The sequence below is a fragment of the Lontra canadensis genome, unplaced genomic scaffold, assembly GCF_010015895.1.
Source record: "Lontra canadensis isolate GAN:19392208 unplaced genomic scaffold, GSC_riverotter_1.0 scaffold75, whole genome shotgun sequence".
In the NCBI taxonomy this organism is placed as follows: Eukaryota; Metazoa; Chordata; class Mammalia; order Carnivora; family Mustelidae; genus Lontra; species Lontra canadensis.
In genome coordinates, this window is record NW_022631069.1 from 3,338,506 (window position 1) to 3,354,251 (window position 15,746).

General features: G+C 43.3%; 1 protein-coding gene across 1 annotated transcript in view; it reads right to left on the reverse strand.

Annotated features, from left to right (window-relative positions):
• The window catches only part of CD101 (CD101 molecule), a 34,593-nt gene extending 18,847 nt beyond the window's left edge, over positions 1–15,746 (reverse strand). The window contains exons 1-4 of the mRNA XM_032881335.1: positions 15,653–15,746; positions 6,988–7,368; positions 5,254–5,670; positions 1,122–1,508 (exon numbers count right to left, since the gene is read on the reverse strand). Of these exons, the coding sequence (XP_032737226.1) occupies positions 1,122–1,508; positions 5,254–5,670; positions 6,988–7,368; positions 15,653–15,695 (1,228 nt within the window). The 5' untranslated portion in view covers positions 15,696–15,746. The remainder of the gene's footprint in view (positions 1–1,121; positions 1,509–5,253; positions 5,671–6,987; positions 7,369–15,652) is intronic.

Here is a 15,746-nt window from a genome sequence, read left to right on the forward strand (position 1 = left end):
AGTATCTTTATTTTTAGTTGGGTTTTGTTTTGTGCTCTTGGGCAGTGGATGCTTCTAGGCTTTGAATATGACACCCAGCCCAGAGCATCCTAACATATGTTGTAGATTTGTCTGTTTTCTCTGCACACAAAAAACACTGAGCGTTCACCACGTTTAAGGTTGTCCAACCTTCATAGACTTGAAATGAGAGCCGAGTGGCCTTCCACGTCCATGCCTATGGTAGCTACATGGACCTGTTCGGACAGGCACCTCGCATTATAGCAAAACGGAGGGAATTGAATCTGCCTGCTATCATTTACCTCTTCATTTCTTATTCTGAGTCAGGCTTTGATGCAGAATTAAGACGTACTCTCATTCCCTGTATCAGGTTTAAGAGAACAGAGGATGGACAAAAGACATCTGAAAGATGTTTGCGGGGCGGGGGGCACAATGCAGGTGTTTCATCCACAGGAAGGAGGCAAAGTGTCATTTTTTCCTCTCACCATACTTGCATCACATAGACAACAAAGAGAAGACGGGGGTTTCATTAACGCTGGTGCTTTCTGTATGGAGAAAAACCCAACGTACATAAATGAGGACTGATGGCAAATAGAATCAAAGAATCTAAGGCAGCAAGAGGGGACTTCAGGGCAATCTAAATGTATGTCATTATTGTATATTTAAGGAAGCTGAGATTTAAAGAAGTTAAGCCTTGGGTCTGTGGTCACAGTCTAACGGTCCTGGAATAAGACCTAGGTCTTCAGCCAATTTGGTGGTTTCTCTTTTTTAAAAAAAATTTTCAAGATTTTATTTATTTATTTGATAGAGATCACAAGTGGGCAAAGAGGCAGGCAGAGACAGAAAGAGGGGGAAGCAGGCTCCCTGCTGAGCAGAGAGCCTGATGCAGAGCTAGATGCCAGGACCCTGGGATCATGGGATCATGACCTGAGCTGAAGGCAGAGGCTTTAACCCACTGAGCCACCCAGGCGCCCGTTGGTGGCTTCTCTTAACTCCACCTCAGAGTGATGGGACTGACACCGGCTCTCCAGGGGTGTGTCTGCTGTGTCCAGGGAGGCAGCCTGGCCTCACAAAGGACGGAAGCAGAGAGCAGTCCAGGCATGTCTGGCTCTGACTTCACATACCTGCTGGCTTCCTCAGATGCACGTGGCTGTCTGGGGACTGCTTGCTCTGAAGCACCTGCCAGGAGCCCATCGGAGCTCTCGCCACCTCTGCCACAGCACAGCTGTAGGTGCCTTCGTCCTCGGGGCCCACGGAGAAGATCTTGAGAGAGAAAGCTTTGGAGCTTAACTTTGAAACCTGGAGCTGTCCTTGACTTGCTCTCTCTCTGTAGTCTCCCTTCAGGTCCAGAATACCCCCAGCGTCCATGCGGGCCATCTCATTACCATTGAAGAACCAAATGCCCTGAAGCCATGGGTCCCGACCACCACCTATGACCAGGCAGACCAGTTCCAAGGAATTCCCTGCAGTCCACGTGCTCTCAGCTGAAATGTCAATGTGAAAATCTCTCACTAGGAAACAAAAGCAATGCAGGTGTTTAGAGAAGCCTCGGCATCTGTCCTTTCGGGACCACAGAGAGATAATACCCCCTGTAAGGGTAGTGTGGGGATTGCATTTCATGTGGGAGTTGAGCTCTGAAGAGGAGGTCAGCCAAAGCAATGCCTAGAATCAAAAATGTCCTTGCCTATTCCTTTAGTCTTTCAGGAAGTGCAGCACACGTAGCTTTTCTGATTGCAATCCTATTAAGCAAGATGTATGCATAGAAGTATAAGGAGTAGGGTATCTTTTTTGAATAAAAAAATATAAAATATTTTATAATATGTTGAACTGCTGTAAACGGTGACTGCTTTGCTCTCTTTTTTGGGGGGCTAAGACTATCCAGTGGAATTTTCCTAAGTTAAAGCACATGTGACGTGACGTATGACAAATCCACAGCTAACATAACACCTAACGATGAAAAGCTGTAAGACTTTCCTCTAAGATCAGGAAAAGACATGGATGTCCACTCTCACCACTTCTATCAGACATAGTACTGGAAGCCCTAGCCAGGGCAGTTAGTCAGGAAAAAATAAATAAAGAACATTCAAGTCCGAAAAATGAAGTAAAATCATCTGTTTGCAGATGATGTGATCTTATATATAGAAATCCCAAAAGCCTCCACCAAAAAATGGTTAAAACTAATGATTTCGGTAAAGTTGCAATATACAAAATCAATATACACACACACACAAAAATCAGTTGCATTTCTATGCACTAGTGACACAGTATTGGAAAAAGACATTGAGAAGACAATTTCTGCAGATGGCCAATAAACACAATGAAAAGATACTCAACATCACTCATCGTCAGGGAAATGCAGATCAAAACCCTCATGAGACATCATCTCACACCTGTCAGAATGGCTATTCTCAAAAAAGTCAAGAAATACCAAGTATTGGAGAGGATGTGGCAATAAGGGAACACTTTTATATTGCCGATAAGAATGTAAATTGGTGCAGCCAATATTGAAAAGAGTAGAGAATTTCTCAGAAAATTAAAAATAGGGGCCTGAGTGACTCAGTAGGTTAATGGCCAACTCTTGGTTTTGACTCAGGTCTGATCTCAGGCTCTGTGCTCAGCACTGAGTCTACTTGTCCCTCTCCCTCCCCCTCTGTTCCTGTCCATGAGCTCTCTCTCCTTGCCTCTCTCCTAAATAAATAAATAAAATCTCAAAAAAAAAATTAAAAATACAATTACCATATGATCCAGCTATCCCTCTTCTGGATATTTATTCAAAGAACATAAAAACACCAAAAAGATATATGCACCCCTATATTCATTGCAGTATTATTTATATTAGCCAAGATATGGAAGCAGCCCAAGTATCCATCAATGGATGAATGGATAAAGAAAATGTGGTATATATACACACACAAAGAATACTATTTAGCCATAAAGAAGAAGGAGATCTTGCCATTTGCAATAACACGGATGGACCATGAGGATATTATTCTAAGTGAAATAAAGACAGAGAAAGACAAATCCCACATGATTTCACTTATATGTGGACTCTAAAAACCAAAACAAATGAACAAACAAAACAAAAATAAACTCTCTATAGAGACAGAGAACAGATTTGTGGTTCCCAGAGGGGAAGGGGGTTGGGGAGTGGGTGAAATGGGTAAAGGGGCTCAACTATATGGTAATGGATTGTAACTAGACTTACAGTGGTGAACACATGGAGTGTATACAAGTATTGGATTAGTGTTGCACACCTGAAACTTATATACTGTCATATACTAATTTTATCTCATTTTAAAAAAACCTCACTTGCAATAATGTCAAAAAGAAGAAAATACTTAGGAATAAATTTAACCAAGGAGATGAAAGACATGTGCTCTGAAAACTGTAAAATATTGATGAATGAAGTTAAAGATACAAGTAAATGGAAAGATGTCCTGTGTTCCTGGGTTGGGAGAATTAATAATACGTGTTGGTGAGGATGTGGAGAAATGGGTGTGGAGGACATGCTCTGTTTTCGGGGAGAATGTTATAGAAATGGTGCGGAAGTTCCTCAAAAACTAAAAATAGAACTACCATAAAATCCAGCCATCCCTCTTCTGGGTATATAGCCAAAGGAAATGAAGTCAGGATCTCAAAGAGACATCTGCATTGCCATGTTTATTATTCGTGATAGCAAAGATATGGAAACAACCTAAGTGTCCACTGATGGATAGATGAAGGAAGATAATATAGTAAATATGTACACACTGAAATATTATTCAGCCATGAGAGAAAAGGAAAGCTGCCATTTTCAACAACCTGGATCACCCTGGAGGACATTAGGCTAACTGAAATAAGCCAGACACAGAAAGACAGATACTGCAGGGACTCACTTATATGTGGCGTCTGAGACTGCCGAACTCATAAAAGCAGAGAATAGAATGGTGGTTGCCAGGATCTGGGGGGGAGGGAGTAGATATTGGTCAAAGGATACAGAGTTTCCATTACACAAGATAAGGTCTATAGATCTATTGTATAGCATAGTGACTGCTGTTAATAATACTGTGTTGCATACTTGAAATTTGCCAAGAATAGATATCTTAAGTGTTCTCACCATACAGCACAAGCACACGCCCACTACACACAAAAAGTAACAAGGTGAGATGGTGGATATGTTAATTAGCTTGACCGTGGTAATCATTTCAAAATGCATCTGTGTATCAAAACATGCACACCTTAAATATATACAATTTTTGTGAAAATAAATAAGCAAATTAAAGACTGTTTTACATAATAAACTGTTCTCAAAGAAAGAGGAAAAGCACATGTGATAGGTCCTCACAGAACTCATTGAGAGTAACTTGGACCCTTAAGAGCAATAGGACAATTTCTTAATGAAAGAGAGTAACTGTCCTCCTAGGAAGGAAGGGAGGAAGGAAGGAAAAGGAAAGGAAGGGGGAAGAGGAAGGGGAAAGAGGAGAGGAGAGGAGAAGAGAAGAAAGGGAGAAAAGAAAAGAAAAAAGGAAAGGAAAGAAAAGAAAAGCCTTGAGTGATCCACCATTGGATCACTGCTTTTAGTCTGGATATATACGGCTTTTGCAACCTCTTCCTGTTGGACCATAGCCCATGTAGAGAAACCAGGAATGACAGCTGAGCCTTCCCGCTTGCTTTGATGAAAATGCCAGTGGATCATGAAGCGTAACACCATCCCAAGCAGGAAATGGGGTCAGATGTTAGAAAGTCCTGGCAGTGACTAAGACAAGGCTCCACGATTGAAACTGCTAGAGCTACTCTGAGGTCCAGGGGTCTGCAGTGTGGGGGCTTCCAAGAGACACACCTGCTTCGAGCACCAGCTCCACCTCTCATCAGCAATTTGCCTGTTTGAGGCTCAGGTTCCTTGTTTTAAAAATGGGGAGTCAACCGCTTGCCCCATAGGGCGAGGACTAAATCAGATAATATAGATAAAGTAGAAAATGTAGATAAAGTGCTTACACAGGGCTTGGCAAGGGTGGTAACAAAACCATTTTCAGGCATGCCTTGCAGAACCTACCTAACCATTCAACAGATCTTATCCCATAGAAAACCTGCTATGGACAGACCCAATACCAAATGTCCCTTTTCTTACTTATGCTTCCCAGATGCCAAAACCCAAATGTATTCAAACTTTCTAAATGTTTTTTTTAAAGGCATGACAGAAGATCAGAAAACACCAAAGAGATACCCCATCAATACCCACTATCAACATACTAACGAGTTTCTTGAGAAGATCATTACCTATGGGTTGGATCCTCAGAGCGGTTTGAGCTGTCCGCTTTCTCGCGATTGACGTCCAGGTTTCATCTGGATCCTGAATCCATTCGGTGGCCTCACAGAACAGCTGGCCTTGATCTGAGGGCTGGAGGCTCCCTATGGACAGCCTGAAGGTGGCGACCCCAAGCTTGCCGAGCTGCACGTCACCAGCCGTAAACCTCTCTGTATACGAGGGCCCAGGGATCAACAGGAAATCTTTGGAGAGGGAAATAATCTCGGTGATTTGGTTTCTTTCTCCGTCCTGCATCAGGTACCAGGTGACAGAGAGGTGAGTGTGCTGAGCTGTGGCTTTGGCTGCTTCGCAGGTGAGCTCTAATGATTCGCCCTCCTCCTTACTGAGAGTCTGGGAACTCATGGTGGCAGAGAGGGTATCTGGAATAACTGGAAGCAAAGGAACACTGATAACTGACTGACCCAGTACCCTGCCAGACAAGCCTGCTCGGAAGGAGATGGCGCCCTGACCCACCATCCGTAAAGCACCTACTTGGAGTTGCTTTTCCACCCGCCACAGGCTTTCCCTATTGCCAAGGGGAACATCGGCGTCTGTATACACAGTCTGTGGAACTTGGCGAAACTAATGGCTTAGTGATGTATTGACCCTGACTTTACGTTTTTAGCTTAGGCAGTGACCAAATTAGCTACTCAGACACAGAGTATTTAAAAGGGAAGAGCACTGGGAGCCAGAAGACCTAGATTCTGGTCCTAAATCTGTCCCTATTTGACTACAGGAATTGGAGCAAGTTGCTTCATTTCCTGACGCCTTAACCTGCTTCTTTGTGAAGTTCTGCAATAATCTCTTATAATCGTTCAGAGCTCAAATGCAGCCCTTACCAGAGTTTTGATAACCATCCTGCTACCCTCTAACTGTGTTCTTCCTCAGAGGAAATCACGCAGCCTAAGCTTATGGGAAAGCAACACTTAGATTCGATCAATGGGTATTTACTGAGCAGTGCTACCCACCGTGCTAGGGGCTGAGATCATGATTCTGCCGGAGCTCGAGGTGAGGAAGGAGTCGTATAAGCAGCCAAATACCACATACACTGGGGGAATGCTAATAATAGCGATGTGAATAGAGCATCAGGAGGAAACAAAGATGGGAATATATTGCCTGAGACAGGACAGATTTCACAGAAGAGGTAAGAGTTAAAATGGGTTCACAAGTACATGTGGGTTGGCTAGATTGAAAAAGGGGTGCTAAGGTATTCTAGGCAAAGGGGCAAAATGGTAATTGCAAGGACTATGAACCTCTCTATGTAAATCTGCTTGAGATGACTAGCTTGGGAATATTCATTTCCAACTGAATGACTTACCACTTGACCTATTAACTCCAGCTCTCTTATCAAGTTAACGTCCTGCCCCCAAGAAGAGACAGGACATGGGAAGAACTCTCAGAATTTTGTTTGATGCTGTTGCTACGATCACCCCGTGGCTAGCTATGGACCAAGCCTTTGGAAGACCACACGCTATCTAAATCTTGGCAGTGGGCCAAGTTGACCAGAAAGATGAACTGAGTGTTTGAGAGAAGGGGAGATACCAATGTGTGACCCATCTGCAAAATACCCAGAGGGCTTCCAGGGTTCTCTTGCCAAAGCAAGGACATGATGTGAAGCCACGTTACATGGCACAAGGCATTGTGATGGTGGGGCTCTGGCTTCTGGGGGCTGCCGGACGCAGGCGGGCCCATAGCTTATAGCTTACCAATTAGCCTAGTCTTCGCGCTGTAATTGCCATAGTATCTTTCATCCGTGTTCGGTGTGTGACACTCATACTCGCCAGAATCCTTCAGCTGGGGCTCTGAGATGTGCAAGAAGACTGAGTTGCCCCGGACCCTCTCCACATAGATCTCCCCGCTTCGTACTCGCTGTGCGTACACCACATAAGAGAAGCTGGCATCCTTGGTGCTCACGATCTGGATTTCTTGTTTCGGGGTTTTAGGCAGGTAAACAGACCACCGGAAATTCTGCTCAGCAGGTCCCTGGTAGCCCGTGACATTGCAGCCAATGCTGACAGGGTAGCCCGCAACCCGAAACAGTGGTCCTTTCTGGATGGTTACCTCCCTCTGGCCAAGGCTGAGCTTAGCTTGCAAGGAAGAGAAAGAACGGGGAATAAAAATAGGTTAGCGCTCCAGTCCCCAGTGTGCCACCTTATTGCAGCGCCCTGTATTAGAGTTCTAGCAAATGAGATCACAAGTTATTAGCTATAATCAACTCAAATGTTCATACACCTCCTTCAGGTTGAGAAGCAGTGGAATGGCTTGATGAGTTGCTGTTCTTTCATAACTTCAACTTCCATAGTAAGTTCTAATCACTTAAAAAAAAAAAAAGGTGAGCTTCAACAGAATGATAACTATTATAACTGATAACACCTAGTGCCTCGTGTTATCTAAGGGCACTTATTTCAAAGTCAATATGAGGGGTACCTGGGTGGCTCAGTCATTAAGCAGCTGCCTTCAGCTTAGGTCATGATCCCAGGGTCCCCACATCGGGCTCCCTCTTCGGTGGGAAGCCTGCTTCTCCCTCTGCCACTCCCCCTGTTTGTATTCCCTCTCTCACTATCTCTGTCAAATAAATAAGTTAAAAAATCTTAAAGTCAATACGATGCACAATAATTCACCTTTTACATTATTTTATTAATATTCAGCAAATTCTTCCTTCTGACTCTCATTCCTGGCTACCTGTCGGGCCGTTCTCTCCGAGATGGCTGGAGAGGGGAAATCTACCCACAGCCTGTGGTGCCACACTTTCTCGGTCTTGCTAGTTCGTTGGAACTATTTGTAGCTCCTGGCCATGTCTGATGCAGGACTAGCTAAAATTAGCAGCAGAAGAGGCAGCAGCACTTCCTTTCTATACTGTGGAGGGTTTTTTTGTTTTGTCATTTTTAAAAGAGCCACTACAGCTTTACTGAAAAGCTTCATAAAAGACGGCCTGTCAAGTCTGCCAGGATCTGGGCTCAAAGTCACCTTAGTTCTTCTCTCACCAAAAGCATTCAGTTGGGATGACGATGAAGTGTTTCCTGTTGAGACAAATCTCAAGTATTCAGTTGGAAGGAGAAAACATTCTCAAATGACAACATTTTCTTTTGACTTGCATGTGTTCAAAATCAGACACTTTGCAGAAATGAAAAATGCATGTGTTTATGGATTAGGCTAATATTAAAGGCTAGTTTGTGTGACAGAAAGAACAAAGAGCAAATGACAGAGTTGCCCAAGGGTGAGCACGATCTTTCACTAGGGGCCTGGGTCCCAGTGGAAGGGGAAGAGGAGGGGAAAGACCTCGGAAGAGTCCCACAGGGAGCAATTGCTGGCATTGTGGGATGAACAGAACAGAGCTCCGAAGAAGACATGGGGAGAGGGTGCCTGGGTGGCTCAGTCGGTTAAGCATCTGCTGTCAGCTCAGGTCATGATCCCAGGGTCTTGGGATCGAGTCTCAATTTGGGCTCCCTGCTCAGCGGGGAGTCTGCTTCTCCCTTGCCCTCTGCCCCTCCCCCATGCTTGTGCTGTCTCTCTCTTTCAAATAAATGAATAAAAATCTCAAAAAAAAAAAAAAGAAGGTATGGAGAAAGCAGAATATCTGCTGAATTTTGCAAATCCACAAGAACAGTAAGTAAAGGAAACTAGGGTGGAAAAAAAGTGAGAGAAAGGAAAAATGACCTTATAGAGATCATGTAAGGCTGAGGAGAGGAATTTTGGAATGGAAACAATTCTGAGAGAAGAGGGACTACACAAAAACCAGGGAGAAAGTTCGAGTGGTCATCTGAGGCAGTCCACTAAAAATTGCCTATTGAATGCTTCATGCACAACTGGAAAACAAACATACATCCAACCAACCACACACATTTCCAGTAACAATTAAAATATAACAATTTATTCATAAATCCCAGTTCATGTGATATGTTGATATTATGCTCTTCTTCTAATAAATCCTGAGGGATAGAAGGAAAAAATGTAACTTACTACTTACCAGTCATTGAACAGAGAGAACTTAAAACATTTTCAGCAATGCCAGTTAGACATATATCTCAGAGAAATGTGTGTGCTGGGCACCAGGCTATGTATGGAAAAATACCCACGTCAACACTGTTCATCGTAGCCCCATCTTGAGACTACTGGTATGTCCACCAGCAAGAATAGACACACTGTGGCATATCCATAAAATGAAATATTACACAGAAATGAAAGTGAAAGAATCATAACCGCTTGTAACATGGATGATTGGGTTTAATGAAAGAGACCATACGTTGAGAATTTTTTTGGCGCACTACAGAATGATTCCAGAATTTATCAACTTAAAAACAGGCAAAACCACGCTGTATCATTTAGTAAATGTGAACAGAAAACCACTTAAAAAAAGAAGAAAAGCTAGGAAGTGGTTATCATGGGAGTCAGGACAGTGATTGTAGGCGGGACGGTAGAGATCTAGAGGGGGCTCATGGCACAGTGAGTGGGTACTTCTAGAGTCCTAGCAATCTTCTGTTTCTTGACCTGGATAGTGATGACATGGTTTTTATTTTTTAACTTATTTCCTACACTCCATGTTTATGTTTTACTAACTTTTCTTATGTGTTATATTCCACAACAAAAATGTTTTTAGCAATAGGGTTTCTGAGGTACCACTTTAGTGGTATGTTACCACAGTGTTATTTTGGTCGCTAGGCAACACTTTTCAGTATCTTCCATGGCATCAGGAGATGGGTACCATATCTGAAACATTTTACTGTGAAAACTAGCACTCTATCTTCTACTGCCTTATTTGCCAATTCAATAAATACTTATTCAACAACTTATAGTATTTCTGATGCTTCAGGAGCTAAGACACGAAGATGAGTTAGGGATCGTCTTTGACTTCGTGATTTTATAATTTAGTCAGATAGGATGGTAGTCCTCTCTCCTTAACAGGGCAATGATAAGAGTGCTTTAAGGAATTTGAGGGAAGGAGAGATCACATTTTGAGGGGAGGGAAACAGGAGAGGTTTAAGGAAGAGATCGTTTGAGAAATGGAATTTCAAGAATTGGAAAGATTATGATACTTTAAGTGGGGAAGACTTCATGACAAGATTGTATGAGTAGGAATCAAAAGACTTGTTTAGGAATCAGGGAGTGATAAAATGGATTGGGGGGGTGCCTGGGTGTCTCAGTTGGTTAAGTGACTGCCTTGATCCTGGACAGAGGATCGAGTTCCACGTCGGGCTCCCTGCTGAGCAGGGAGTCTGCTTCTCCCTCTGACCTCCTCCCTTCTCACGCTCTCTCTCTTTCTCATTGTTTCTCTCACATAAATAAATAAAATTTTAACAAATGGGGAAATTTTACACACATGAAGATGGATAGAAGGAGGTAAGGCTGGACAGGAATTTGGGGCCCAAAGCATGAAGTTCTTGACTATCACATCTAAAAGTTTGGACTTGACTGATCAAGTGATGAAGGATCCACTGGAAATGTTGGAAAGGTCTTAGGAAAATCAATCTGACAGCTGTGTAGGATGATGGAAGTTAGAAATAAACGTTAGGAAATCATGGTAGCCCAGGAGAGAAGTGATTGCTACAATTGGAATGCAAAGAAAGCGACTATAAGAGCTACTGTGGAGATAAAATCTAGAGAGTTTTTCAGTGACTTGGATGCTCAGAGGTAGAAGAGGTGGATGGAAGGATTGAAGGCTGTTAGAAATCGAAAATGATGGCAAGTTTTGTGAGGTTGACTGAGAGAATAATGATTCTCTTAATAGAAGTAAGGGTATCATGGGGCACCTGGGTGGCTCAGTCAGTTAAGCGTCTGACTCTTGCTTTCTGCTCAAGTCATGATCTCAGGGTTGTGAGATCAAGCCCTACACCGGGCTCCGTGCTCAGCACAGAGTCTGCTTGGGATTTTCTCTCTCCCTCTGCCCCTGCCCCCTGTTCTCTCTATAAGTAAATAAATAAACAAACAAAGAAATAAATAAAATCTTTAGAAAAATAGAAATAAGGGTATCAAGAAGAGACTGCTGTGTTCAGGGATAAGGGAGAAGATACTGCATTTGATTTTGAAAATACTAAATTTGAATACCATAAATTAAATAGGAAGGATATCCAGCAAACATTGGGAAATAATATTTAAATAATATATATTTTAGATATGTGTTTATAGATACATCAAAGTATAAATAAATAAATAAATAAATATGTATTTTTACTTTGAGGTCTACTCAACCCTTAGAAAATCTTTGTAATCTAGTCCTTTTAAGAAGTCTGTGATATTCCCACATTTAGCAAAGTCAAACTTGTAAATGGCTGAGCCTGACTTGAAACTAGATTTGCAAATGTGAAATCCCTGGCTGTCTCCATTGCTTCTCACCGCATCCTGTGAATGCCTGTTTATAACCACAGAAGGTTCTGGGCCACGGGCGCAGATTAGGTCAGTTACAGCACTGGGCAGTGTGAGGGAATAGAAGGAGGAGGGCCGAAGAGAGGTTACTAGAGGGTCTCTCTATTTAGGGGATAGGATGAGGAACACACCTACAGAAGGAAGAGTGGGGGAGATAGGAGAGCAGATAGGATATAGTAGCTTGGAAACCAGAGGACTGGAAAATGTTCCACAAAAGGGCTTGTCTAGGGCGCCTAGGTGGCTCAGTGGGTTAAAGCCACTGCTTTCGGCTCAGGTCATGATCCCAGAGTCCTGGGATCAAGCCCCACATCGGGTTCTCTGCTCAGCAGGAGGCCTGCTTTTCTTCCTCTCTCTCTCTGCCTGCCTCTCTGCCTACTTGTGATCTCTGTCTGTCAAATAAATAAATAAAATCTTAAAAAAAAAAAAGGGGGGGGGCTTGTCTGGGGGGCACCTGAGTGGCTCAGGCAGCTAAGCAGTTACCTTTGGCTCAGGTCATGATCGCAAGATCCAGGGATCAGCCTCACTTTGGGCTCTTGCTCAGCAGGGAGCCTGCTTCTCCCTCCCCCTCCCTCTCCCCCTGCTTGTGTTCTCTCTCCCCCTCCCTCCCTCTCTCCCTCTCTCAAATAAATAAATAAGTAAATCTTAAAAAAAAAAAAAAGTCTTGTCTGCTTGCTGAAAAGCTGCTGTGAGGGCAAGGACCCTAAAGTCAGGGGACAGTCCTTTTAGTTTGATGAGGACGGTGTCAGGGAGATCTTTGTAAAAGAGATTTCAATAGAGTGGAGGCCGAGGATTTCAAGGATAAGAAGCGACTGCAAGAGGTGGGAACTACTTCGAGAAGTTTTGTGGAGGCGGGAAACAGAAGAATAAGGTGGCAGCGGGCAATGGCAGCTGAGAGGGGAGAAGCAGGGTGGGCTGGCCGGGTGTGCTTAAGGGCAGAGGAGCTTCAGAGAGGAGATGGATGGTGAATGGAGGAAGGCCCCATGGAGGCATGAGGTCACGAACACGAGCGGGAAGGTACCGCTTTCTTAGAAAAGTGAAGCAACAGCACGAAGTATCACAGGTATTTTTGAATGGTCGACAGAGGTTTCTCAAATGGCCATGCACTGGGGCCATTCGCTGAAGCAACTTTTATAAAGACATTCTCTGAGGGAGATGTTGTCCCTATCTCTCCTCCTCAGCAGTAAAATACTTCAGAGGACTGTTCTGTTGCTTTCTCTCCTAATGGACAGAGGGTTAGAACCCTTTGCGTAAGCAGCTCAAATTCTCACTGACTGATGGATATACAGCTGGGCACTGACACACCGCACGGGAGCCACGCTTTTGAAACCAAACAATTCTTGGATGATAATGGGATTTTTTTTTTTTTTTTTCAAAAAGATCACTGGGATTGCCAAATTTACCATTACAATATTATTTAAAGGGAAGATGTTAGGTTGATCATATAAAATGGCCCATAAATGACCACTTTTTAAAAGGATTTGTTTATTTTGACAATGAGAGAGAGAGAGAGAGCACGCACAAGGAGGGGAAGTGGCAGAGGGAGAAGCAGACTCCCTGTGGAGCAAGGAGCTCAATGTGGGGCTCGATCCCAGGACCTTGGGATCATGGCCTGAGCCGAATCCAGACACTTAACCGACTGAGCCACCTGGGTGCCCCTATAATTGACCATTTTTGATACACAAAAATAGCAACTTCAAATGATTCCACATTATACAAAACCTACCCAGAGAATATCAAACATAACAAGCAACATCTCCTTACACATACACATACAAAAACCCTATGCCCTTGAAGGCGGAGAGAACTTCCAACCCAAAACAATTTCTTCTATGAATACAGTTTCTGTAAGATTAGAAAAAAATGGGTCTCTCCCTAGGTCCCTCCCACATTAGTGGTTTTTCTATGGAAGGAAGCTAGTCAGGGTGAGGGGAGACAGGTCTAGATCAGGGAGGCCAAGCTGAGTGCGAAGTCCATGAGCTCGTTCACTGATAACATTAATTCATTGAGTGCTGTATTCTGACAGAACTAATCAGTCTTTATGTTTATTAAAAAATTAATCCAAAGTATACCTTTGCTAAATAGTGCAACCAATCAATTGATCAGCATTCAACTTCCTCCCTTATTTATAATTTTGCCTCCATAATTGTCAGGACAAATAGCAGGCTTCCAAAGTTCTTTCGAGTTGCTTCCTGATTCATGTGCCCTTCACATAAAAACCATGGTTCTATAAAAAATGAGTGCTTTAAAGGAAGTCAGTACTTAGAAGCAAGAAATACAGGTCCAGTTTGGATAATTGTCTATGTGGGTTAAAGAAAAGCTTCCAGCTTCCCTTTTTTGAACCTGGTTACTACTTGCCTTCACCCTGGGCTTCCAGTCTGCTCACCAGAATTAAAAAAAAAAAAAAGAAGAAGAAGTGTGTGAAGGAGAGAATTTGCAATGTCTGACTTGTTGCACAACACACACCCTGTTTTCTACTCTACACAAGCCAACACAGTCCAAATACTCAAAGCATGTCTACTTAAGAATCACACTCTAAATACATACATACATACATACATACATAAAATTTAAAAATAAACAATCACACTCAACAACTGAACAGGACAAATTGGAATGTACCAGCCACCAACCTGCCCAGCCAAGCCAGTCTGGTGAGCATCCATCCACCCAGCCACTAACCTAGCCTTGTAACTAGCCCCACTGGCCCCCTCTCACCCCATCAGGTCCCAGATCTGATCCCTGCCTCACACAATCTACCGTCTGCTGAGACATGAGCTCCGTTCGGTTCAAGCCAATGTTTACGAAGCACACCATTGTGCTGAAGGCTGTCACTTCTTCATGTGTTAGCCACAGCTCTGGCCACACTGCTGATTAAGTTCACTTAGTTCCCCTACCTTCCCACTCAGGTGCCCGTGTGAACTTCGTCTGGTCTCCACAGCAGTTCTTAGCCTGAGTCCACACTCAGGATTCAAGGTCCATAAACTCAAATAGAAAAAAACAAAACAAAACAAAAAAACCCTACATCTTTATTTTTCACTCGTCTTAATGAAAATTTAGCATTTCCTTCAGTCAGGAAGGTAGACAACAAAGCAGAGATATGTTCACGTTACATTACTGTTGTTGAAGACATCTTGAAACATGATTCACATTCATTATGCCTTCAAAGTTTGGTGGTTAACAGACCACCTCTAGATCTTGCGATGGAACCGCCAAGAAGCCAGTAAATGACTACATCACCATTTAAAACGATACCGATAATTGCATTTAAGTATGATGGATTTCCCCTATAATCCTATGCATTTTATTTTAGGCATTTAACAAATTATCCTAAAGTGGGATCTATAGGCCTCACCGCTAAAGGAACCCATAACACACAAAAAAGTACCTGTTACCTGCTCTGGAACGATTCCATTCCCAGCACAGGTCATCTGTTCTATTCCAAATCTCCCCATTCCTCCATGGTTATATGTTTAAGTGCTCCTGGGCCAGCTAAGACCCTCCATGTGCCCTTTAGCAGAGCCCGGTGAATCTTTCAGCCCATTCTCAGTCCTCAGATCAATTCCCACTTCTGCTCCCAGGGATGTCCAGAACCTTCTTTTAGCTTTGCTTAAAATTTCTAAGTGCTCTCATAACTTTCCCTTCCATCCATCCACATTCCCAAAGCAAATACATCAGACAAGACGTAAGGTCACCTCTCAGTCTGGGCAGCTGAGGCCTCCACAGATGGGGTGAGTCCAGGAGGATAAGGTAAACTCAGGGCAGCATAGACAAATGTGAACATCGGTGGGCCCAGGTTCACAAACTCAACCAAGCATCGCATCTCCCTAGAACTCAAGTGCGCCGAGGTAAACCAGGACACCGTTCTTGGTTAAGTCAAAAATTAGTGCCTAAACTCAAAATGTGTGGCACAATTTTTGCCTTTAAATACCAAATTGTCCTCCTCCACCACCCAACAGCCTCCTGTTGACAAGCTCCTGGGATGACAGAGACATGCAGAATTATGACACTTACTCAGAAAGAGAAAGAAAGATGCCACATGTGGGATGTGTGCCATTTGGCCCAGTACAGACCTTTCCTCGTGGTGTCACTGAAGTTGCTCAGACAC